This window comes from Macadamia integrifolia, chromosome 5, assembly GCF_013358625.1.
Source record: "Macadamia integrifolia cultivar HAES 741 chromosome 5, SCU_Mint_v3, whole genome shotgun sequence".
NCBI classification, from domain to species: domain Eukaryota; kingdom Viridiplantae; phylum Streptophyta; class Magnoliopsida; order Proteales; family Proteaceae; genus Macadamia; species Macadamia integrifolia.
The window spans coordinates 23935101-23961173 of NC_056561.1; the positions used below are offsets into that span (position 1 = coordinate 23935101).

Below are 26073 nucleotides of genomic sequence, written 5' to 3' on the forward strand. Positions count from 1 at the left end.
TTTTTGTTCTGTTTCTACCGTTTTTGGACACAGAAACACGTTTCTTGAAACATTATCAAACGGGCCTTAAGTTTCGACAGCTTGGTTCTTAGTGCAATGTGGATCCTAGAAAATTTGGGGCCAGGCCTATTTATTGGTTGTATAAGTCCTGAGATGAAGCATAAATGCCCAGATCCTACACGTGTTCAAACATATCTAGGATCCATTGGATCTTTAATTAAATATGAATCCACTTGTATTAAATATGGTTCCACTAGTATTGAACTGAGCAAGACTCTGATAATTTTCTAGTGGGAATCCAGATCTGGAATCAAACTGTGGATCCAACCCATTTTGTTTTAATTAAATATGAATCCACTTGTATTAAATATGGTTCCACTAGTATTGAACTGAGCAAGACCCTGATAATTTTCTAGTGGGAATCCAGATCTGGAATCAAACTGTGGATCCAACCCATTTTGTGCCTTTTGGTATAGTTACAGGGAGTCGTTCAACCAGTTTTATTTTGATGTATGCTACATCTTGAATATATAAGCCTTGCCAAAAAAAAAATCTTAAATAGATAAGAGGGTTCTTTACTTTTCTTATGCATGGCCTTGTACATACATCATGGTGCCTTCAATGAGAGACAGAGATAGATAGATAGATGTGAAGACAAGTCAGACAAGTGGGTTCTTTACTTTTCCTAATCATGTGGTATGCTAGTGTACACAGCTTGCATAAAATCTACATCCAATGCATAAAATCTAGATCCAATTAATTATTTAAAGAGGAAGGGATTCATGCTCAGGAGTAAACTTTATTCAACAATTCATAAATAAAGGAGTGTTTTATCATTTTGATGGGGGCTTTTGTCTTCATCCAAGGTCCTATGCATGATAGGAGATAGCATGTCATGTATGAGCATGCACAAAAACTTTTAATTTGCCTTATTTAAAAATGTAATTTTAATTTTCAAATAGAATTTAGGGAAAAAGATCCTCGTGGCAGAGTGTGGCTCCACCTCCAACAATTAGATACAAAGGGGGGTGAAATGACTACCGCACCCCTTAAGTTAGAAATGCTATCTCCATTGATGCTTCCATTCATCCTCCCATTACCCTTTTAATGCTTCCATTCATCCTCCGTTATTTCCTATGCTCCCACAGGGACCAAGTTAATGTGAAAAGTTTTGTACATGACCATGTATGTACACCATCGTACCTTCAACCGTTAAATGGGAATGGAGACACAAGGGTCATTGGTCATTACACATTATCCCCACCTCCATCTAATTAAGGTACCACCCAAAAATTTATGAGTAAATAAAAAATATATATTTTTATTTCTATTATTAAAAACATTTCTGCAAATTGATAACGTGTTTGATAAGTAAAAACACTTCTCTCCCCCATTTTTCTTCCTCAATTTCATATTTCTGTTTCATTTTTCTGTCTGGAATATATAAATGAGCTGATTTTTCCATATGGGCGTCGAGATTTGGAGATTGATTATGCCTAAATTCGTGAGTTTTATCCTTGAGTAGCAGTAATCGAACTTAAGAACTGATTTATCTTTTCACTATTCTATTTCAATCTTCAACCCCCAAAAAAAGAAAAAAAGAAAAAAAAATCTATTTCAATCTTCTTCACTAATCTTATTCTTCTGTTTTCTCACTTTTTATTTGTTATTCTCTGTTTTAGCCCGTAGAGTTTCACTTTTAAGAACTTTTTTTTTTTTTGGGTAAATACCTTGAGAATTAAAGTCTATAGTGAGTAACGAAGTGAAAAATAGAGCTTGGGTCCTTGAGCTCCTTTGGATCCTTATTATTCGTCACTGTAGATTGCAAAAAATTCAATTGTTGAATTCTGTAAGAAGAAAGCTTCTCTTTTACATATTACAACATATTCTCAGGTTATATATTATTTAAGTAAGCTCAATTACCAAATTCTCTTCCCACCAACCCCCCTTCTTTGCGTATCTGGTTAGATTTGAAGAGATCCATTGGAAAAAGTCCATGGCATTGTGCATAGATCGTGGATGGGAAACGAGACAGATGGGGAGAGGGGAGAGGGGAGAGGGGAGCAGCGGAGCAGCGGAGTTGTGAAGTTGGGCATGGGGCAGTTGCAGAGGTTGAAGGTAGAGTGGGGCAACCCGGTAGAGAGATGGGGACAGAGGAGATGAAAGAGTCGAGGGAAATGGCAAGGGGGTGATAAGAGAAATATGATAAAAATGGAAGATGTACGATGTCTGGTATTTCATCGTAGTTTAACCTAAGGAGTATTGGTGCAAGCTCCTCGACAGATAGAATGGCAGTCTTGTTTGTCGATAAGTGGATCATGGGACTTGCAAGTGGCCTCTGTTGGAATTTTTTATTTGAACGTAGTTTTGTATTTTTCAGTATTAGTATTTTTCGCTCTATATTTGTAAAAAGATTTACTTTTTCTATAAATAATGCTGAGAAGTATAAAGATGAATATTATAATACTATTCTCCAATGATAATGAAGTACAATCTCATATCACATATCACTCAGGATAAAAGTAATTTTGTCAAATCTCATAAATATATATGTATTATTTGTTATTATTTTTTTATCACGTTTTACATCACTTTTAAGGTTACGTTCCAATAAAAAATGGATGAAATAAAATAGACGAGAAAATGAACACCGCCATTCAGGGCTGATAAGGGAACAAAATCTGACAGAATCATATGCCTGAGCCGGTTGTTCATTAAAATTTTAAATATGAAGAAAGAACGCTAAACGTGAACCATCTTTTTGACTCGAGAATACAAATGGGTAGGCAGCTATCACTCTCCTATTTTAATATATTATAGTACGGAGAAAGGGACCTGTTTTTCTTTGGAGGGCCATCTTAGACTTCAACACAACTCAATCATTTACAAGCTAGAAAGGGATACTTGCTGTTATTGAATCTTTTCTCTCTCTATCATTTGGCGTACGATCATCGGCTCATTGAATGATCATCCACCGCCTTCTCCCAAGTCCCAACACATTAGTGTTTGATAACTTTCATTGCACATGTTTATTTGCGAAGCACATGTTTATTTGTGAAAGGGACAGATGTTAGCACCTCACGTTTATGTGCAGGTGAATGTAAGTATAAAAACAATTTCATACGTTTTTGATTCCTGATTTTAAAATCTATTAAAATCATGGACCAAGGATCTATTAAAATCATGGACCAAGGATGCAGGAGATTATTCTCGTACATGAATCTGATTCGAATTCCCCAACCACCATTCTCTTAATGTTAGAAAATGTAATCGTCGAATAATGGCTACCCTCTCTACCCCCATGTCACAATGTAAGCCACTTAAAATACTTGACTACTTCATTGGCTCACCCCTCAGCCACGAAATGAAGAAACTTAATTAGAACCAATTGGTACTATTATAGTTGGCAAAGTTAGGTTGGAATAGTATTTCAACTATAAAATTCAGTTTAATTTTAACTTTTCTTGATTGGATTTCTACTCTGATGGTAATACTGAAGGTGAAATAGAAGTAGGTTGGAATAGTATTTCAACTACAAAATTTAGTTTACTTTCAAATTTTTTTTATTGGATTTCTACTCTGCTGTTAATGGTAACGTTGAAGGTGAAATAGAGATTCAATGTTACATTACATTCATTGTATTATACTTACTTTTTCCTATTTAATAAAGTTTACCTGCTGATTTTAGCTAAAAAAACAAAGAGGCTCATTGGACCCTAGTACTGATATGACCTAGGAATTTCCAAGATCCATCTCACCTGTATCAGTTTCTTAAATGGTAATCGACATATGTGACGTTTGTGCTAGGATTCTTTATTATGATCATGATCTTCTAATAGATATGACACATGTTAAATGTGCTATCTTTATCTCAACTATAATTCCAGTCATTGGACCCTAGTACTGATATGACCTAGGAATTTCCAAGTTCCATCTCACCTGTATCAGTTTCTTAAATAGTAATCGACATATGTGACGTTTGTGCTAGGATTCTTTATTATGATCATGATCTTCTAATAAATATGTCACGTGTTAAATTTGCTATCTTTATCTCAATTATAATTCCAGTCAGTAGTTATGATTTTTTCCAACTATCATAAATGCTGCTTTAAATAGATAGTTGAGATGATAAATAAGTCCACATCAGAAGAATGTAATGGAATCTTGCACATCAACAACTTATCGGAAATTTTACACCTTATACGCCAAGGAGTCTCTTTACCTTGTAGTTCAAACTTTTATAATAGAAACTTTGGATCCGACTCCTCTCCTTAGCGTCTATCGCTCAAGTCTTACCTATAGTTACTTGGGTGAATACCACATGACAAGACGATGATCTAATGATTTTAACATCTCGTTCTTCACGCCTTTCTTAAATCGTTGGATCATTGTTTCACCACATGATGCTTGCTAGATAACTATAGGCCAACTTGGACGATGGGCACTAAAGAGAAGAGTTGAATCCAGAAACTTTACATTTAGCTAGTTGGTTAGGTTAGATTTTTCTTTCTCATTAAAAATGTATATGTACATGCACATGAATTATAAGTATGGCTAGGGTGACGGGATTTAAACAATAAAATATTAGACTTAAAGATGAACCAAAATAGCTAGGGTCGGTTACTCATCGGATCCATGCCAATATTGAAAGTATATCAACCAACAACTGAGTGGAATAAGTCTAAAATAATGTGTCCTGATCTTCAAGGCCCATCACCTACAGTACCACATGTTGACGGAATGCTTCCTGGACAGCTATAGGCTCTCCCCTTTAGCTCAATTAATGATGGCTCAGGTACTGCCATCATCTCCATCTTATAAATGGGTAGGAGCATAAAATATACTAGCTTGTGTCTTTGTTGGGAGGCTAAGCTGGGGAGAAAAAAATGGCTTCAAACCCAGGTCCCTTGACGAACTGGCCATGGCAAAAACTTGGAAACGTCAAGGTAATACATACCACCTTACCCTTCTCTTTTCCTCTTCTTCTATTTTTGTTGATCTAATGAGGCTTTTTGTGTTTGCAGTACATGGTTTTGTCGCCTTTCGTGGCAAATAGTCTCTATTCAATCATGAGCAAGGAGGAGCGAGAGAGGGACGTAACAATCTTGTATATCTACCCATTTTTTCTGTGGAGGATGCTTCACAGTCAACTTTGGATAAGCTTTGCTCGTTACCAGACTTCCAAAACCAACCATAGGATCGTGGTGGATAAGGGCATTGAATTTGAACAAGTCGATAGAGAGAGAAACTGGTTCATCTATACTTTATTCTCATCTTCCAGATTTTATATATATATATATTTTTTTTCTTTAGTTTTCTCTCCCATGAGTCTTATTTGATGAGAAATGACTTGCAGGGATGACCATATTATTCTGAGTGGCATTATAGGCTACATTGCGGTTATGTATCTTCCCTGGGCTGCAAGAATGCCAATGTGGAGATGGGATGGTCTGGTTCTTACCATTCTTCTCCATACGGGTCCAGTAGAGTTCCTCTATTATTGGTTTCACAGAGCATTACATCATCATTTCCTTTATTCTCGATACCATTCTCACCATCACTTATCAATAGTTACGGAGCCCATCACCTGTAAATACAATTTCTTCCTTTGTAATTTTATACTTTTTGGGTACTTCTAGGTGTTACTATGTCTAGTGAAGTATAATGCTTCACTATTTGTCACTTAGTAGTAATCTATTAGGGGACCTCACATACAATTTAATGACCAAATTTTAGTTCAAAGTAAGCAAGGAAACTTGTTCAACCTATAATTCAAAGTTTTACTTAATGGAGATGAATGTAAATTACAAATTAAATGGCATATTTCGAAATTTTAGGTACTTTCTCTACTCATTTGAAGCTGAAATTGTACCAATTAGATGCTTGTTTGGTTGAGTTTGGATCCCCTTCCCCACTGGTAAGAAACCTCTATCACTCGGTCTAACCCATATACTATCAGTAGTGAAGCATTATAGTTCACTAGGCATGAAAAAAAAAAAACAATTTATTTATATAATTTGAGAGAGAGAGAGAGAAATGATTTTCTTTGGATGAATTTAACCACCTTTTGTTGTTATTTTTTGTGCAAGGCAGCTGTGACTCATCCATTTGGAGAAATTATCGTTTATTATATGTTGTTCTCTATACCGATTCTGGCCATGTTTTGCACTGGAACTGCTTCTGTGAGTGGAATCGTGGGGTATATAACTTATATTGATTTTATGAATTATATGGGACACTGCAACTTCGAGCTCGTTCCAAAGTGGGTCTTCAACAACTTCCCAATCCTCAAGTACTTTATGTATACTCCATCGTAAGTCTTAGTAGTTCATAAATTTAGTTCCATCTAGAGTTATGGTGCTGCTCGTCCTTACACCTATCTCTGCTTACATAGAAATAACTCTCGCTACAAATAGCTACAAATAGCTACTAACATATAATAAATGAACCCTATGCAAGTAATTTACCAAAATATTCATCATACAGTCCTAAAAAATTTCGACCCCTTAACATCCATTTGGAAATAGCACACTAATGCAAGTGATAGAATACAAGACATTGTATCCCTATCATATATATTTCTTGTTTAAAATGAAATCATTTGCATATGAATTTGATAGATATATACATGTTTTCTCATGCAAATAATTAACCACAATATGTAACCATACAGGTTCCATTCTCTTCATCATACGAAATTCCGGACAAACTACTCTCTCTTCATGCCTCTCTATGATTACATATATGGAACCATGGACATGTCATCAGACAAATTGTATGAAACTTCACTGAAGGGAAGGAAAGAGACTCCAGATGTGGTTCACCTGACGCACCAAACTACGCTGCAGTCCTTCTACCATCTTCCCCCAGCCATTGCCTCTCTTGCGTCAAAGCCATACTCTCCCAATTGGTATATGTGGATGTTGTGGCCAATTCCATATGGATTCATGTTTCTTACCTGGGTCTTTGGTTCCACCTTTACTGTGGAAAGGAATGTGTTTGATAAACTCAGGATGCAAACATGGGTAATCCCAAGATTTAGCTTTCATGTAAGATCTCAAATCCTCTAATTTTCTTGTGGTTGTTGCTGCTTGCTTCCATTGTCAAATGATATAGCATGACCTTTGTGCTGCAGTATTCCTCATCAAGGCAAAAAGATGCCATTAATGGCTTGATTGAGAAAGCTATTTTGGAGGCTGAAAGTGAAGGTGTTAAGGTGATGAGTTTAGGTCTTCTAAATCAGGCAAGTTGTTACTCCATGTACCTTGGCGCTTCATGTACAGTACCCTAACCAGTTTCAGACGCTGTTCAGGGGTACATATGTCATAGTTTAACCAATAGGCTTTGGGATCTTACGAGCATTGACAAAACAGTAAATTCAAATGAAAAATATAAGGACTGCAAAACTTGATTGCAAATTTTTTTTACCTCCTTGTGGTCTAACTAGGATGCACAGATGGGGTATCGAACCAAGGACCGTGCATTTATCCATACAGTCCCCAATTCTCCCTAACCATCTGACAAACCCAATGGATGTGTTACTCTTTTAACTTCTCGATTAACATTCTTTTGAAAACCTGATGAGTGGGGTGAGTCGAGTGAGTCAAACTTGGTCAGAATGGATCATGTTTTATTTTATTTATTCATCTATATATTTATTTTTAAATCTTCATTCTTCTTCTTCTCCAAGTGAGGAGCAATTGAGATTAGGATTATTGTTTCATAGGTGAGAACAAAAAACTGGCTAATGATGAAGATAAAAACCAAAAATTTAAGTTTTTGTTTAGTTGTCGTTCAAACTTATGGTTTATGAATAGTATATGGCCCAATAAATTTAAAAATAGACTAAGCGAGTTTTATATGACTCAGAAAAAAACACCAAACTAAAAAAAACTTGGACCAACTCAGATCTGATCTAATCACGTAAACTTGTGTGAGTCGTCACAATTCTTTTTTTCTTTCTTTTTTTTTTTTTTTTTTTTTTTTTTTTGACTCTAGTGATATCAACCTACACCATTTTTTAATTAGGTTCCAATCATGAATCAGATTTATTTATTTATTTTTGAATATGTTTTCGATACAACTAAGTAAGCAAATAAATTTAGACAATTTCTCGATTTGTTAGTATCATCCTTGTGGAGGGGCCATGCTAATATGAATTCATATTACAATTGCTAAGATGAAGCATAAATGTTCGTTTCAAGGACATCTCCTAGACATATTTAGGATCCAATTTTGTCTAGAATCAAATATGGATTCACTAGAGCAAGGACCATTGGGTTTACTTATCCACAATATCTAGGATCCCACCTGAGCTGCTATGTGGCAAATATTTGGGCCTTCTAGAGAGGGATTTCTTATGAGGGATATACTGATCCATAGGCTCTAAAACTATGTCCAATTTCCTTTATTAACCATTACCATTATAATATAGGCTTCAAACTATTGGTTTCTAAAATTGTAATCTAGAAATAGAATACTTTTGTCTTCTTTACTAAGGAAGTGGGATTATGCTTTTTTTTTATTGTAACATCAAACATATCATGGTGATAATCAGGGAGAGATATTCAATGGAAATGGTGAGCTTTATCTCCAGAAACACCCAAAGCTTAAGATAAGAATTGTAGATGGAAGTAGCTTAGCTGTTGCTGTCATACTTCATAGCATCCCCCAAGAAGCAAAACAAGTGCTGCTAATAGGAAATCTCTCTAAAGTTTCTTGTGCTGTTTCCAAAGATTTATGCCGAAGAGGCATTCAGGTAAAACATTGATACTCTAAGAACTGATCACCCCAACCCCCAAGAAAAAAAAAAAAATCCTTGGGCTCTCTTTGGCTTTTCTCTAACAATGCTAGAGTGTAACAGGTAGCTGTGGCATGCAAGAATGATTTTTATAAGCTTAAGTTACAACTCCCAACAGAGTTGTGCAGTAACTTGATCTTCTCTACCAGTCACACACACAAGGTGAAGGAATTGAAGGAAACTAAAAGAAAATAATAATTCATAAACACTATTATCTTGAGAAGAAACTATTAGTACATAGTAACCACTGATGAAAGAACAAAATTAAAATGATGTAGTTTTGGCTGGTGGGAGATGGAGGAGTACAAAGGGATGAGGCACAAAGAAGAGCACTAGAAGGGACCCATTTCATTCCATGCTCGCAGTTTCCTCTAGCAAAGGCGCGCAAGGATTGTATTTACTATAGTACTTCAGCCATGATCATACCCAAGGCTCTCCAAAACGTATACTCTTGTGAGGTAATTGTTGGGAGTTTAATTTCACATCAGTAACTAATTAACCTATAATCCCTCGTTATGTACCTGGGAGTCTCTCCGCCTACTAGTTCAAACTTTTACGATGAAAATTCTACGTTTGGCTAGTTCGTTGGTTTGGATTTTTATTTCTTAGTGAAAGATAACTGATTTCATTGTTTGTATGTATATATGCATATGAATTGCAGAATTGGCTACCAAGGCGAGTGATGAGTGCGTGGCGTGTTGCTGCAATTGTGCATGCCTTGGAAGGATGGGATGCACACGAGTGTGGGGACTCCATGCTTGACGTGGAGAAAGTCTGGCTGGCTAGCCTTCGCCATGGATTCCTTCCCATGGTCGCCCCTTGATCTACTAAGTATAAAATATAAATAAAGAGAGCCAGCTCCTAAATAAAGGCAGTCCAAACCGGTAGACTTGGCTCAGACTATTGGGTTGTTAATGGATATTTTCTTTTATTGGCTATGTGTGAGTGTGTGTGTGTGTGCATGTTTTTTTAATAGACTTTGTCGCTGTGTTGATTGTATTTTGACATAAGAGTGTACTAAGGTGTGTAAAGAGATTATCGAGATTTTAAAAGTGGTGAGAATGAAAAAATTCAATGTCATAAAGAAGATATTGGTAAATAAATATTACTTGTTAGAATTTTAAGTCATTAATTTGAAATATATGAGCCATATTGTTATTAGGGTTGATCACATAGTTTTCAATGGGGACTTATGTGTCACGATTCTTTCTAGTTGAGCCTCCTGATCTGTCAATATTATACCTCGAGAAGTAGAAAGAATTACAATCCCCATTCCACCTAAAATCTTAGGACTTCATTGATAGTTAGAATAGATTCGTTAACTGGGTCGGCCAATGCGTTTTAAAATAGTTCTTTATGGCCCCTTCCTATTCCTTCTAGGTTGTTACATAGTTTTCATTGTGGAGTTTTCTGTTCGAGTTGTTGCTTTCGTATTTATCAGGGCTGTCAAGAATTCGCTATTTCATTCCTCCTTTCATGAAAGTAAATAGGGTGATGGATTGTCTTGGAGTGGACGTAATGCATGTAGAACATTTTGGCTTGACCGATCTATATGGTACGCCAGATAAACAGTCACAATCGGTATTTTATTATAGTCTGTTGTTATAAGCATGTGACTGATCTGTTGTAGTGCATCAGATCGACAACCGATTCTTTTTTTTTTTTGATGAATAACCGGCACTTATTATATTTAATCATAACCTATCAATTTTTTTGCATAAACCCTTGCGCTCATCCTTTCTTAAAATTTCTATGTAACTGATCCATTAAGTTGGGATAAGGTTATTGTTTGTTGTTGATGTGTTATTAGAGTTGAAAGTTTTTTTTTTTTTTTTTTCCTTCGCAAGAAAGAAAATGTAAAGAAGAGATGCAATATGGGTCTGACGTCATGAGAAGCTTGAGCTATATCCACCAATCTTCTTAACCTTTCATCTACCACGTCTTGCTCACCCTACCCTAGCGCCTTGAACCATAGTAAGAGACCATGGGCAGAGCTTGAGTCCTTAATGCCAATCTGGCCCACGGGCTAAAAGTTTCGACCCGAGCCCGGAAATTTTGGCATCCAAGTTTGGCCTTGGTTCTTTTGGGCCCAAGTTGCACTCATAATTCCAAATGGAATACATGTTTTTGCTGTTCTATGCTTGGGCTAGCTAATTTTTTTCCATGTTTTTTTCCCCTGTTGAGTGGGTTAGGTGGGTCCAAGCAACAAGTGATTTACACCATTTTAACTGGGTTTGGATCATGGAATCAGATCCATTTCCAAGTTCCAATCAGATTTGGTTTCGGCAGCTTGGTTCTTACTAAAATGTGGATCGACAAAGAGCCTGATTTTCTAGTGGGAATTCAGATCTGGACTTAAAACTGTGGATCCAACCTATTTTATGCCTCTTGGTGTGATTACTTAGACGTGTTTAACCACTCTAAACCCTAAACCCTAAACCCTAAACCCTAAATTATAAACCAATCGTTGGATGAAAGAGAGACATAAATGTTTATTACCACTTCTGCCTCTCACCCAGTCCCCCCTAACCTCATCCGGTGATTTAAGGCATGCTCATGCATAGAAATTGGCTCAAGTTAATAAAGAGGTGTATTGTCATTTCATTGGAGGCTTTTGTCTCCACCCAAAATTATATTTTAAATAACACACATGTATGTATATTGTTGTACTTTCAACCATTGGATTGGACTGTAGGCACAAGTGTCATTACATATCTACTCTTACCCTATCCTATCCACCATTCTGAACTCTGAAGCCACCCTATTTGAAAATTTATGAGTTAAAAATAAGGACAAGTATTTACTATCTGAAAGCGACCCTTATAGCCAGATATAGATATAGGGGCACATGCCCCAACAGAAGAGAAAGACGTGGAGAAGCAGGTGGTGAAATTGCAGAGGCAGTTGCAGAGGCTGAAGGTGGAGTACGTGGGGTAGATTGACGAGAAAAAAATCGTCTGTTTATTTGGAGGCATGGCAAGGAGGATATGATAGACATGACATGTGTTCTTTTATATTTGGGCGACATGACATGTGTTCTTTTATATTTGGGCGACTGAGGTATCTTTGTCATCAACTTATTTTGGAAGACACCCGCTACCCAATCAACTTATTTTGTAGGACACCCGCTACCTAATGACATGTGTTCTTTTATATTTGGGCGACATGACATGTGTTCTTTTATATTTGAGCGACTGAGGTATCTTTGTCATCAACTTATTTTGGAGGACACCCGCTACCTAATCAACTTATTTTGTAGGACACCCGCTACCTTATAAAGATAAGAGCAAAATTTTATCTATAAAATAAAACTAACGTCTTATCTCATCTAGAATTTTGTCATTGCATGTGAAGAATGAAGTGTCATCGACACATCTCTTTCATACTCATATAAAGTTCTTATCCCCTTCTCAGCCATATTGTAAGGGATGTCCCAACACCAATTCTGTCAAATGTGGTCCCATATTTTTTTGGGAGACGTTTGTTAATCATCTACCTTCAAACTGGATTGCTTGTTATTTATCATTTTTCTTTGAGGGGATTGAAGTGCGATGGAGCATGGGGAGGATGTGCAGGCGGATAAGGTTCGAAACTCTAGCCATGACCCTAGAGGTGGACGACCTCCTGACCGGGGACGACAGTTGCTGCTTATAGATCTTTGGCGTCCTGTATTATCTTCTATCTCAAGTTCGAAGGAGATTGATGGGGAAGAAGATAGAAGGAAAGAGATAGAAGTTGAAGAAGAAATTGCAAAGGCTAACGAAAGAACTAATATCTCGAAGAGATCTTTCTCTACGGTTGTGGGAAGTACCCTACCTGATGTAGATCAATTGCCAGAAGCGATCCAAGCGGGATCATTTACTCGGATAGTTATCCCTCAGGACACTTATGAAGAAAGATTGGATAGATTTAAATTTGCACTTATCGGGGGAGCGAACTTTAGATCTATATCAATGAACGATATTCGCAAGGAAGCGGTAGAGGGGTGGAACTTGAAGGGAAGGACCGCATTATCCCCAATGGGAAAAGGATATATCTTATTCCAATTCGAGCTTGAAGGAGACATGGCCTCCATCTGGCGAAGAAATCCAATTAAAGTCAAGGGCCAATTCATTCGTTTCCAGCGTTGGAAACCCGACTTTGATGTGCACGCGGCAAACATTGCCACAAAACTGGTCTGGATCAGATTTTTAGACCTTCCTTTGGAGTACTAGCACAAAAGATTCTTCTCTCGATGGTCAAGGGGGCAAGTAGGCCTGTGGCTATGGATAGAAGAACAAGGTCGGCAGCAATGGGAAGCTATGCGGAGGTGCAAGTGGAAGTGGTGTCAGGGATTAAAATGGTGGAAGAGATACAAGTGGAGAGGAAGAGGCAAGGATCGGGGGAAGTTTTTCTATTCAAACAAAGAATAGAATATGAAGATGGAATGACAAAATGTGGATTTTGCAAAAAAATTGGCCACTCTCTGCCAAAGTACAGAGAAAAGAAAGCCGCTAATGCTAGAGAAAGGCGGTATCTTGGGGGGGTTGCTCAGGGGGCGGCGACAATGGAGGATTCAACTGCTTCTGGGTGGCATTCGGTGGAAGGAGGCGGTGGAATGGCAGCAATCCCAGTTGCCATATCTGGGCAGATTCCTTCCATTAGAAGAGAAGATAGAGATGTCGTTTTTAAATCTCAATCAAGGGAGGATTTATCTCATATGGAAAGAAACCAAAGGATGGGGAACATATCAGTGGTCCTTCCATTAGAGATGGATTCAGTCATGGACAAAAATAAGGAAGGTTTGGATGACAACCAACATATGGCTGAGTCAGAAATGGATACTAATATGGGTATTGGAGCGCAGCTGGAAGGTGGGTCTATCATGGACCTAGTTAGCGACTCTGGTGTGGCGATAGAAGAGGTTGCGCGCTGGCAGGAAGAGGAAGAGATGGACAAATCACAAGGTGATTTTGGAAGGGGGAGATGTGACCATCATGATAGCTTGGATCGTGGCGAGCGTAGTGGTAATAACCAAATGGTTTCTCATCCTCATGTACCTAGAAGTTACCAACAGCTAATTGAAGGGGCGATGGTGGTTTTCCATGAGGACCTGGAAGAGGTGGATAGAATGGCATGCGAGGGAAGGCGACCATGATCAAAGAAGACAACAAAAGGGGAAGTTTGCAGCGGTTCCTGAGCAGGCTTCCAGGAAATCGGATAGGCTAGCTCTGTTAAATAGATGACTATGAAGGTGTTATTTTGGAATATCAGAGGTATCATGAAGAAGGCAGCTAGATTGGCCTTAGGAAAAATTCTGAGGGAAATGGTTCCAGACATAGTGTGTATAGCCGAGCCGATGATGGAAGTGCATGACTTCCCTAAGAGGTTTTTTAATAATAATGGATTTGAAACTGAAGTTTTTTAATAATAATGGATTTGAAACTCAATTCATTCATAATGAGAGATTGCACAAAGTGTCCAATCTATGGGTAATGTGGAAAAAATGGCTAGCAAAGCCAATGGTTCTTTCTTCGTTGGAACAACATATCTCAATGAGTACAAGCTGGCAGCATAAGCCTTTCTCTTTGTCCGTTGTTCACGCCAATTGTTTCTGGTAGGCTAGAAGGGAGCTGTGGGTTAATTTGACTGCTTCCTGCCCAGGTCCAGATATTCAATGGATGGTAATTGAGATTTTAACGCCACTCTCCAGTCGCATTAGAAAAGAGGTCTTGGAGCATTTAACATGGGATCGGAGGCTAACTTCATAGTAATGGTGGATGTGTGCTCTTTAATCCAGGTTTCCTCTCAGAGCAGCAAATTCACTTGGACAAACAATAGGAGAAGAGGAAATGTGGTGGCAGTGCTAGATAGAACTTTTTGTAATGATTCTTGGTTCTCTATTTTTCAAGACTATCATTAGGAAGTGGTGACTAGTGGGGCCTCAGATCATTCCCCTGTTCTTGTGACTTCGGAGTCTTCGATAAGGCCGTATAACTGCCCGTTTCGATTCCAGCGCTATTGGACAAAGGATGAGAGTTTCATGAAAGTGGTTAAGGAATCATCGGATGAATGGATTAATGGTTCAGCTATTTATCTATTCAGCCAAAAATAAAATGCCTGAAAGGAGTGATTAGGCCTTGGGCTAGTCAAACTTTTCCAAATATGAACCTGGTATTGGAGGCAGCGTAGAAAATGATGGAGGAAGTGCAGGGGGAACTTGAATTAAATGGGATGAATGACCAGCTTTTTGCCAAGGAAGCTGATGCAAAAACCAGGTTTTTGAAAACTATGGAGAACCATGAAAAGCTCTGAATTGAAAAGTTCAAAATGAGATGGAGAACCTAAGGGGATAGATGTTCAAAATTTTTTCATGTTTCAGTAAAAATTAGAAGATTGAAAAACACTGTTCAAACTTTGAAAAATGGAGACGGTCAAATTATTTCAGACAAGAGCCAGCTTGAAGATTATGTTAGTGGTTTCTATGAGAACTTTCTAAAGGGATAAAAAACTACAGAGCATCCGGATATGCTAGATTGTATCCCATATGTGCTCAATGACCATGATAGATGGAGGTTGGATGTCTTGCCAAACAATGCAGAAATTAAACAGGTGGTTTGGGAGCTCAACCCTGAGAGTGCTCTGGGCCCAGATGGTTTCCCAGGTAAGTTCTATAGATTTTGTTGGGAAATTATAAATTTAGATGTGTGCAATGCAGTTTGAAACTTCTTCAGTAGAGGTAGAATGCCTAATGGTATTAATGCCAACTTTCTGGTCTTAATTCCAAAGGTGAAAGGGGCAACGAGTTTGGATAAATTTAGACCGTTATGCTTGGGAAATTTCTTTTGTAAAATTATCTCTAAGATAATGGCGACTAGATTATCAGTATTTTTGCATCGGTTAATTTTGGAAGCGCATGGTGCTTTCCAGAAGGGGAAAATAATTCATTCAAATATTGTTGTAGTGTCTGAACTAACAAATTTGTTGTTTTTGACGGCCAGAGAAGGTGGAATGGGGTTGAAAATAGACATTCAGAAGGCTTATGATACGATGTCTTGGAGGTTTATTTTTCAAGTTCTAAAAAAGTTTGGATTCTCAGAGAGATGGGTCTCGTGGGTGCACCAAATGTTGTGTTCAACTAAGATATCAGTTCTTCTAAATGGTGGTCTGATAGGGTATTTTGGGGTGGAGAGGGGGTTGAGACAAGGGGGCCCTCTGTCCCCCATGCTCTTCATCTTGGCGAAAGAGGTGCTCTGTAGAGGTATCCATAGCCTCGTCGTAGAGAGAAAGTTCAAGACTCTAAATGGCCCTCGTGGGGTGACGACTCCAGCTCACAGTCCCTTTGCAGATGACATTTTCATATTTGCGAATGCCTCTCTTAGGTATGTTCGTCATTTAAAAAAATTTCTTATTAAATATCAGGAGTTTGCAGGACAATGCATCAACCTGGGAAAAAGCAAGATTTTTCTGGGCCTTATATCTCCCCAGCGCAAGCAGGCCATTGTAGAGGAAATGGATATTCCCCTCTGCTCTTTCCCTGCTAGATACCTGGGGGTGTCGATTTTCAAGGGCAAGGTCACCAAAGAAGCTATTTTACCTATTCTAGATAGGGCAAAGGATTGTTTAGCGAGCTGGAAGGGTAGACTCTTATCGATGGCAGATAAGGTGGAATTGGTGCACTCTGTGATCCTTAGCATTCCATCTCACAGTTTTGCGATCTACTGGTGGCCCAATTCTCTCATTGATACACTTGAAAGATGGATGAGAAATTTTTTCTAGACAGGGGAAGTGGATACTTCAAAAAAAAATTGTTGTAAATTGGGACCAGTGCTGTAAGCCTAAGGAGGAGGGGGGCCTTGGCCTGACAAGGCTGAGAGACATAAATAAGGCAATGCTCTGCAAATCTGCCTGGAGAATTAAGTCTGAAGATTCTATGGCGAGCTCTTTTCTGAGGGCTAGATTCCTTGATAAGGATGGTCTCCCTAAGAAAGTTTTCAGAAACTCCTCTATTTGGCCAGGTCTGAAAAAAAAAATATGGGATTACATATCTTCTAAAGAGAGATGGGTGGTGGTAAATGGAAAAAAAAATAATTTCTGGAAGCACATCAGGGTAGGGCAAGGCGCTATTAATGACAGTGAGATGATGGAGGGATTTGACCTATCTATGCTGGATGGGAATGTTAACCGTTTCATTGAGAATTTGAAATGGAATTTTCCTCAGATGAATTCTAATTTTATGAGGAACATAATAAACGAGGTGAAGAATATCAGCGTCCCTGCATATGCTTGTGAAGATAGGAGTATCTGGTCCCTTTTTCATAATGGAAAATTTTACTTCAAATCAACTTGGGAGGATATAAGGGTGAAGAAATCAATTGTTGCCTAGGCTTCTATCATATGGGGTAAAAATCAGCAGCCTCGGGTCTCCACTCACGCATGGAGGGTGATTAATGGGAAATTTCCTACTGATGATGTGGTAAAGAAGAAAGCAATCCCCCTTGCTTCTAGATGTGTTCTATGTAATTCGGATGAGGAAGCTTTAGAACATCTCTTCATGAGATGCCATTTTCTCTGCTAAAATTTGGAGGCTTTTTTGTGATGCTTTCAATGTGCGTTGGGGCGGCCAGGGATCTTTGATCGAGCTCGCTCAGTGGTGGAAGAGAAAGCTAAAACTAGTTTGCTGCAAGGAGGCGTGAACCATGAGTTTAGCTATTGTGCTGGATCACTTATGGAGGGAGAGAAACGCCAGGATTTTTTAAAATAAATCTCGATCAAGCAAGTATGTGTTAATGATGGTTCTTGAGGATATAAGAAGAAACAAGCCAAGATCTAGCGAGGTTAAATCCATAGCGGATTTGCAGTGTTGCAGGCGTCTAGGAATCCAGATTCAGGGCGCTGAGCATAGAGAATTATTGGAGGTATATTGGTGTAAACCTCTAATAAACTGGATAAAGCTAAATTTTGATGGCAGCTCTATAAACCCTGGTCGGGTTGGAGTGGGAGGTATCTTTTGGGATCATCAGGGCAAGATCTTGGGTACTTATAAAAAATATATGGGTATCACTGAAGTATTTGAAGGGGAGGTGGAGGGTCTGATGGAGGGTTTGTTGCGTGCAAAGGACATGAACATTACTTGCTTATGGGTGGAGTCTGACCCAAGTGTGGTCGTGCTAGCTAGCGATCTAGCAAAGGAAAATTCCCTGGTATGCTCTCCAGCGGTGGATGCATCTTCAGTCTTTTCTTGACAGTTTCATATGGAAGCTATCACAGAACTTCAGGAAAGGAAACTCCATAGCTAACTACTTGGCCAGAGATGCGGCGAAGATAGAGATTTTGGGTGATAATGTGGCCTTCCGCTCCCATATTCTTGATCTCCTTGCAAGGGATTCATATGGGAGGCCTCATTATCGGTTTTATTAGAGATTCTCTATCCTCCTGCTGATGGCCATGTCAAAGGTGGGAGGGTAGAGTTAGCTAGGTCTTTTATTTTTCATTTTTTTGGGCTTGTTTATCCTGTAAGGTTTTTTCTTTTTTCTTTTTTCTTTTTTTTTTTCTTTATGATTTAATGAAATAATATTTTAGCAAAAACAAATATAAGTTTCAAAAAAAAATTAAAAACTCAGGATCGATCACAGATTGATCAATGCCGATATCGATTTGGATTGAGTTAGATGGAATCATATCGGAAAAATATAGCCCTAATTTTTAATAAAAAAAATCAATATTTTTATTTGCTAAAACCAATATCAATTCCATCTGATCCAACCTTAGAACCATGCACATGATTGAAGGATTAAAATTTTTTTCTTTTAGGAAGGGGATTGGGACTATATTGGCTAACCATATGCTTACAAAATGTTGACAAACCTCTTACTAGTTTCCTAGGGCAAGATTTCCGTACAAAAGGGCTAGAATTTTCTTTTAGATGGATATCTTGATAAACTTCAACACAACTCGTTAACTAGTCAGAGATGACCTCTCTCTCTCTCTCTCTCTCTCTCTCTATTGGGAAGCTAACTCACTTGCAGTAGCAATTGTCTAGTCATTGAATGTTCATGACTTCCAACCACTGCCTAGCATAGTTGGTGATGACACAATTTTTTTCGAAGCAACAGTCGATTGACATGTGTTGTGTTGAACACTTCACTTCTTCGGTGTTCATCCAACGACTGACAGAGAGTGCATGCCTTGTGCTATCAGTCTTCCAATGCATGCTGGATGTGCTGGAGGGGATTCAAGTCTCCAAGCACTAGTAGGCCCATGGACTCTCAATAGAACTGAAGAAAAATAAATAAAATAAAAAATTGTCCAATGACTTTGAGATTTCAGAACTCCTAAATGGATTCCACTCCCATCAAACTCAATGATAAAAATGTATTCACATGTGGGCGAAGTGGCAATTAAGTGACCGATGCCAAATGTAAAACATCCTTCAATCTTTAACCTTCGAATTTTACTCTTTGAACAGTATGTCATTAGGCCTATTATAAGCGGACTCCAAATCCTCTGTGACGTGTCAGCCCCAATAAGCATCTTAAAACTGGAAGGGCCTTGGGGTGCATGCCAATCCTCCCTAATCATCAGATGCTCACTTAGGGCTGACGTGTTGTAGAGGATGTGGACACATTATAAACATCCCCATTCATATTACACATTATATTTAAAAAAAATAATAATAATAATAATAAATAAAAATAGAGTTTAAACTTACCACATTAGTAGAGGATAATGTGATGGGCTTTAAATATTAAAAATTAGACTTTAAATGCTATTATTGGATCAAAGTATATCAATCGATAATTGAGAGTGGAATAAATCTAAAATGATGTGTCCTCACTCTATTTTGTGTCTGGCTGGTTCATCCCCCTCCCCCCAGCCACTTCCCTTCGACTGTCAGAAAATATGACCATTGAACAAACAACCCTCTTCACTTTTATGCCACAATGTAAGCCACTCAAAATACTTGGCTACCTCACTGGCTCAATCCTCAACCACCGTAAGGAGGACACTTAGAACCAACTGGTACTGTTATAGTTGGCTAAGTTGGAGGCTCATTGGATTGACATATGGATATGACCCTGGAATTCCCAAGATCCATCCCCACTGTATCAATTTCTTTAATAGTAATCAATTTATGTGACTTTTGGGATAGGATTCCTTATTATGATTGTGATCATTGGTCGATTAGATATGTGTCAAATTTGCCATGATCATTTGGTAGATAGATACATGTCAAATTTGCTATCTTTCTCTCAACTTTATATTTTGTGCATTATTTATGATTTTTTTCCAGCCGCCATAAATATTGCATAGAATATATAGTTGAGATGATAAAGGAGTACACATAAGAAGGATGTAATAGATTCACGCACATCAACAACTTATCAGTCTTTTGAGATAGAAATTTTACACCACATATATCTAGGAGTCTCTTCACCTACTAATTCAAACTTTTATGATAGAAACTTTACATTTAGCTAGTTGTTTGAATGTGTACATGCACATGAATTATGCCTACATTCTCTGTTTAGGCTTTTTTATCGGTCGGTTTAATTTCGAACTCCTAATAAAGTGATCCCAATGTCTTATTTTTCATGTTGGGCAGCCTAGGTGAGTTATTAAAGTCATTCCCACCTAACTAAATAAAAATTGAACCAACGTTCTCTGTTCAGGCTTTGTCATCTAAGGAGAGAGATCCGTCTTTTTTTCATGTTGGGCCGCTTATGTACAATGTTACCTCATCCCACCTCACCATAAATAATTATTCGGGGGCACCTACCACAGTACCCACCTAACCAAAATTTTGATTTAAAAAACAGAAATTTTACCAAGAAAAAAGATTAAAAAGAAGAGAAAACTTCGATTTGTATTATGGTTTTAAGAAATCCTGTTCAATCTGGTCTTGTTTCACCCCTACTTTAGAACAGACATATTATTCTTAATTTTCATTTAAAATACAAATTTTTTTAACCTTTTTACCCTTGATCTACTAATCTATCGATACGGGATAGCTCTAGAGTCGATATTTCCCTCCACCAATATTGATTCAATCCGGATGATTTTAACGATCTAATACCAATCCCTAGAACCGTTTGGTGTGTAGGCCTTGTGTTCTAAGTTCTAACCAACTTGGATATATCATGTTTGTTGTATATATGGGACTGTAGCCCTCGTTTTTATTTGAAACCTCTGGTAAAAGTATCTAATAATTGTGATAATCTTTTTTTTTTTTTTTTCACGTGGCTAAGGTACTGCATCATCCCCCTTTAGCTTAATTAATGATGTCTCAGGTACTGCATCATCTCCATCTTATAAATGAGTAGGAGCATAGAATATACTAGCAAGTGTCTTTGCTGGGGGGCCAAGCTAGGGAGAAAAAATGGCTTCAAACCCAGGTCCCTTGACGAACTGGCCATGGCAAAAGCTTGGAAACTTCAAGGTAATACATACCAGCTTACCCTTCTTCTTTCTTCTCCTTCTATTTTTGTTGATCTAATGAGGCTTATTGTGTTTGCAGTACATGGTTTTGTCGCCTTTGGTGGCACATAGTTTGTGTTCAATCATAAGCAAGGAGGAGGGAGAGAGGGACGTAACAATCTTGTATGTCTACCCATTTTTGCTGTGGAGGATGCTTCACAGCCAACTATGGATAAGCTTTGCTCGTTACCAGACTTCCAAAACCAACCAGAGGATCGTGGTGGATAAGGGCATTGAATTTGAACAAGTCGATAGAGAGAGAAACTGGTTCATCTATACCTTATTCTCATCTTCCAGATTTTATATTTTTTTTTTTTCTTTAGTTTGCTCTCCCATGAGTCTTTTATGATGAGAAATGACTTGCAGGGATGACCAGATTATTCTGAGTGGCATTATAGGCTACATTGCGGTTATGTATGTTCCCTGGGCTGCAAGAACGCCAATGTGGAGATGGGATGGTCTGGTTCTTACCATTCTACTCCATACGGGTCCAGTAGAGTTCCTCTATTATTGGTTTCACAGAGCATTACATCATCATTTCCTTTATTCTCGATACCATTCTCACCATCACTTATCAATAGTTACAGAGCCTATCACCTGTAAATACAATTTGTTCTTTTTTATAATTTTACCCTTTTCAGGTCTTTCTAGGTGTTACTATGCTTACTGAAGTATAACACATCACTATTTGTCGCTTAACAGTAATCCATTAGGGGACTTCACATACAATTTAATGGCCAAATTTTAGTTCAAAGTAAGCATGGAACATTTTTTTCAAACAATAATTCAAAGTTTTATTGAAATTACCAAAATGTCTTAAAATGGAGATGAATATGGGAGAGGGATAGGTATCAAGCCGGTATACGTTAACCTAGTGGATAGCATCAATGAGACGCGAAATGAGTTATCATACAAAAGGGGTATCAAAAGGGGGAAGAGAGAGATAGACACAATGGGTGCTAGAATACGGTAATCGGCAGCATACTCAACCTTTTTCCCATAAAGTATAAATTAAATGGCATCTTTTGAAATTTCAGGTATTTCCTCTACTCATTTTAAGCTGAAATTGTACGAATTAGATGCTTGTTTGGTTGAGTTCAGATCCCTTTCCCTACGGGTAAGAAACCTCTATCACATATACTGACTCATGTACTATGTGACAAATAGTGAAGCATTATACTTCACTAGGCATGATGACAGGAAAAAAAAAAAACCATTTATTTTTGTAATTCGAGAGAGATATGATTTTCTTTGGATGAATTTAACCACCTTTTACTGTTAAATTTTTGTCCAAGGCAGCTGTGACTCATCCATTTGGAGCAATGATCGTTTATTATATACCATTCTTTATACCGATTCTGGCCATGTTGCACACTGGATCTGCTTCTGTGAGTGGAATTGTGGGGTATATAACTTACATTGATTTCATGAATTATATGGGACATTGCAACTTCGAGCTCGTTCCAAATTGGGTCTTCAACAACTTTCCGATCCTCAAGTACTTTATGTATACGCCATCGTAAGTCTTAGTAGTTCATAAATTTAGTTTTATCTAGAGTTATTGTCGTTTGTCTTTACACCTCTTTCTGTTACATAGAAAGAACTCTCGCCACAAAAATATAACGAATGAAATTCTATATGAGTAATTTACAAAAGTACTCATATAATCCTAAAAAATTGACCCCTTAACAGCCCTTTGGACTCAGCTCACTAATACAAGGGATAGAATACAAGACATTGCACCCTATCATTTATATTTCTTGTTTAAAATGAAATCATTTGCATATAAATTTGATAGATAGACACGTGTTGTCTTATGCAAATAATTAACCACAATATATAACCATACAGGTTCCATTCTCTTCATCATACGAAATTCCGGACAAACTACTCTCTCTTCATGCCTCTCTATGATTACATATATGGAACCATGGACAAGTCCACAGATAAATTGTATGAAACTTCACTTAAAGGAAGGAAAGAGACTACAGATGTGGTTCACCTGACGCACCCAACTACGCTGCAGTCTTTCTACCAACTTCCCCCAGCCATTGCCTCTCTCGCATCAAAGCCATACTCTCCCAAATGGTATATGTGGATGTTGTGGCCAATTCCATATGGATTTATGTTTCTTACCTGGGTCTTTGGTTCCACCTTTACTGTGGAAAGGAATGTGTTTGATAAACTCAAGATGCAAACATGGGTAATCCCAAGATTTAGCTTTCATGTAAGATATCAAATCCTCTAATTTTCTTGTGGTTGTTGCTGCTTGCTTCGATTGTCAAATGACCTTTGTGTTGCAGTATTCCTCATCAAGGCAAAAAGAGGCCATTAATGGCTTGATTGAGAAAGCTATTTTGGAGGCTGAGAGTGAAGGTGTTAAGGTGATGAGTTTAGGTCTTCTAAATCAGGCAAGTTGTTACTCCATGAATCTTTGCTCTTCATCGACAATACCCAAAATAGTTTCAGACTCTCAAGGGTACTTATGTGATAGGTTAACGGCATTAACCAATACGCTTTGGGAGCTTAGGAGCATTGATAAAACACTACATTCAAATGAAAGATAAAGGAGTGCAAAACTAAACTGTGAATCTTCTTTGTTTCTTGGGATCCCTAACTGTCTAAAGATTATTTTATTTTATTTTTTTATTATTATTATTGGGCCATATTATATGGTTGATCTTTTAACTTTTTCCAACTTAATCTTTTCAAAATCTGGTGAATTGGGTGAGCCAAACCTGGCCGGGATGATTTTTTATTTATTCATTAATATCTTCATTCTTTTCCTTCTTCGAGTGAGGACAGATTGAGATTATGGTTGCTTTATGGGTGAGAATAAAAATGGATTAATATTAAAGATAACAAATAAATATTCTAGGTTTTTGTTTATTCATGGATCAAACTTATGGTTTATAAACAGTATATAATCGAATAAATAAAAACTAGACTAAATGAGTTTCATATGACCATGGCAAAAACACCAAGTCAATAAATAGAAACCTCAAAGTGACTCAAACCTGGTCTTCTCATTTCTTAAACCTGGGTGACTCTTCACGATTCTTTACTCAACTCAGATGACTCGCTCAAGTCGAAACCTAATTTTCCAACTATGATATAGACTTTTATTTTTATTTCTGATGATGGAGCGCATATGTAGGTTGGAGAAAGATACAGAAGCTGAAAATACATAGGGTCGGATATAAGCAGCACATCGACTTAACACCAATTTTAACTAGGCTCCAATCATGGAATCAGATTCGTTTCACCGTTTCAACGTTCTAGTTAAATTTGATTTGGGCAGCTTGGACCTTATTGAAACGTGGATCCATAGAAACTTCGGGCCTATGGATTCATATTACATTTTTAATAGGTTTTCCATCAAACCAGGTAAGAAATTATTTTTTACCATTTCTCAATCTGTGTGTGTCATGGACTCATGATCCTTGCACAAGGGCCATGCTAAGATGAATCATAAACGTCTAATATATTTAGGATCCATTGTCTCGAATCAAATATGGATTCACTAGTTTGATTAAGGACCTTTGAACTACCTGTCCACAAAATTTAGGACCTCAATTAAACTGCTGCTAAGTGACAAATATTTGGGCTATCAAGGAAGGCTTTCTCATATGGGCTGTGGTGATCCATGCACCCTAAAACTTTACCCAATTTCCTTTATGAACAATTGACATTCTATTAGAAGCTTCAAACAATTGGTTTCTAAATTGCAATCTAGAGTTTCTACCAATTTAAGCCTAAATAAGGCCAAATAGATTGCTCTTGTCTTCTTTAGTAGGAATTGGGATTATGCTTATGTTTAATTTTAACTTCTAACAAATACATGTCGATTAACAGGGAGAGAAATTTAATGGAAATGGTGAGCTTTATCTCCAGAAACACCCAAAGCTTAAGATTAGAATTGTAGATGGATGCAGCTTAGCTGTTGCTGTTATACTTCATAGCATCCCCCAGGGAACAAAGCAAGTGCTGCTAATAGGAAACCTCTCTAAAGTTTCTTGTGCAGTTTCCAAATATTTATGCCAAAGAGGCATTCAGGTAAAACATTGATACTCTAAGAACTCCCCCCCACCACCCACCCCACCACACCCCCCCCCCCCCCCAAAAAAAAAAAAATCCTTGGGCTCTCTTTTTGGCTTTTCTCTAACAATGCTAGAGTGTAACAGGTAGCTGTGGCATGCAAGAATGATTTTGATAAGCTTAAGTTACAACTCCCTACAGAGTTGTGGAGTAACTTGATCCTCTCTACTAGTCACAAGCACAAGGTGAAAGGAATTGAAGGAAACTAAAAGAATATAATAATTCATAAAGATTATTTATCTCTTTTATTAGAATTGAGAAGAAACTACTAGTACATAGTGACCACTGATGAAAGAACAACTTAATTATAATGATGTAGTTTTGGCTGGTGGGAGATGGAGAAGTACAAAGGGATGAAGCACAAAGAAGAGCACCAAAAGGGACCCATTTCATTCCATGCTCACAGTTTCCTCTAGCAAAGGCGCGCAATGATTGTATTTACTATAGTACTCCATGGTCATACCCAAGGCTCTCCAAAATGTATACTCTTGTGAGGTAATTGTTGGGTGTTTAGTTTCACATCGACTACTAATTAGCCTACAACCCCCATTATATACTTGAAGTCTGCCTACAAGTTCAAACGTCTATGATGAAAATTCTACGTTTAGCTAGTTCTTTGGATTGGAATTTCTTTCTTAGTGAAAGATAACTGATTCTATTGTTTGTATGTGGACATGCCCAGAATTGGCTGCCAAGGCGAGTGATGAGTGTGTGGCGTG

The 26073-nt window shown here is 37.7% G+C and overlaps 2 protein-coding genes and 1 pseudogene across 4 annotated transcripts; 2 read left to right on the forward strand and 1 right to left on the reverse strand.

Moving 5' to 3' along the window:
• The first annotated feature begins 4719 nt into the window (after positions 1–4719).
• LOC122077770 (very-long-chain aldehyde decarbonylase GL1-4-like) lies at positions 4720–26073 on the forward strand. Of its 3 annotated transcripts, none has more exons than XM_042643641.1 (10): positions 4720–4946; positions 5025–5251; positions 5357–5589; positions 6094–6313; positions 6674–7049; positions 7136–7243; positions 8558–8758; positions 25441–25539; positions 25674–25849; positions 26037–26073. In XM_042643641.1, exons 1-10 carry the CDS (start codon positions 4887–4889, stop codon positions 26056–26058), a joined length of 1722 nt encoding a protein of 573 aa, XP_042499575.1. In that variant the 5' UTR covers positions 4720–4886; the 3' UTR covers positions 26059–26073. The 3 variants fall into 3 exon arrangements, with proteins under 3 accessions (XP_042499575.1, XP_042499574.1, XP_042499572.1); XM_042643638.1 differs by lacking the exons at positions 25441–25539; positions 25674–25849; positions 26037–26073 and adding exons at positions 8864–8962; positions 9079–9258; positions 9462–9899 and having other exon boundaries at positions 4744–4946; XM_042643640.1 differs by lacking the exons at positions 25441–25539; positions 25674–25849; positions 26037–26073 and adding exons at positions 9079–9258; positions 9462–9899 and having other exon boundaries at positions 4739–4946.
• LOC122080561 lies at positions 8096–8190 on the reverse strand (annotated as a pseudogene).
• Positions 21134–25324, forward strand: LOC122079509 (very-long-chain aldehyde decarbonylase GL1-4-like). The gene is made up of 7 exons (XM_042646040.1): positions 21134–21218; positions 21297–21523; positions 21623–21855; positions 22556–22775; positions 23108–23483; positions 23560–23667; positions 25112–25324. The coding sequence occupies exons 1-7, from the start codon at positions 21159–21161 to the stop codon at positions 25322–25324; spliced, it is 1437 nt and encodes a 478-aa protein (XP_042501974.1). The 5' UTR covers positions 21134–21158.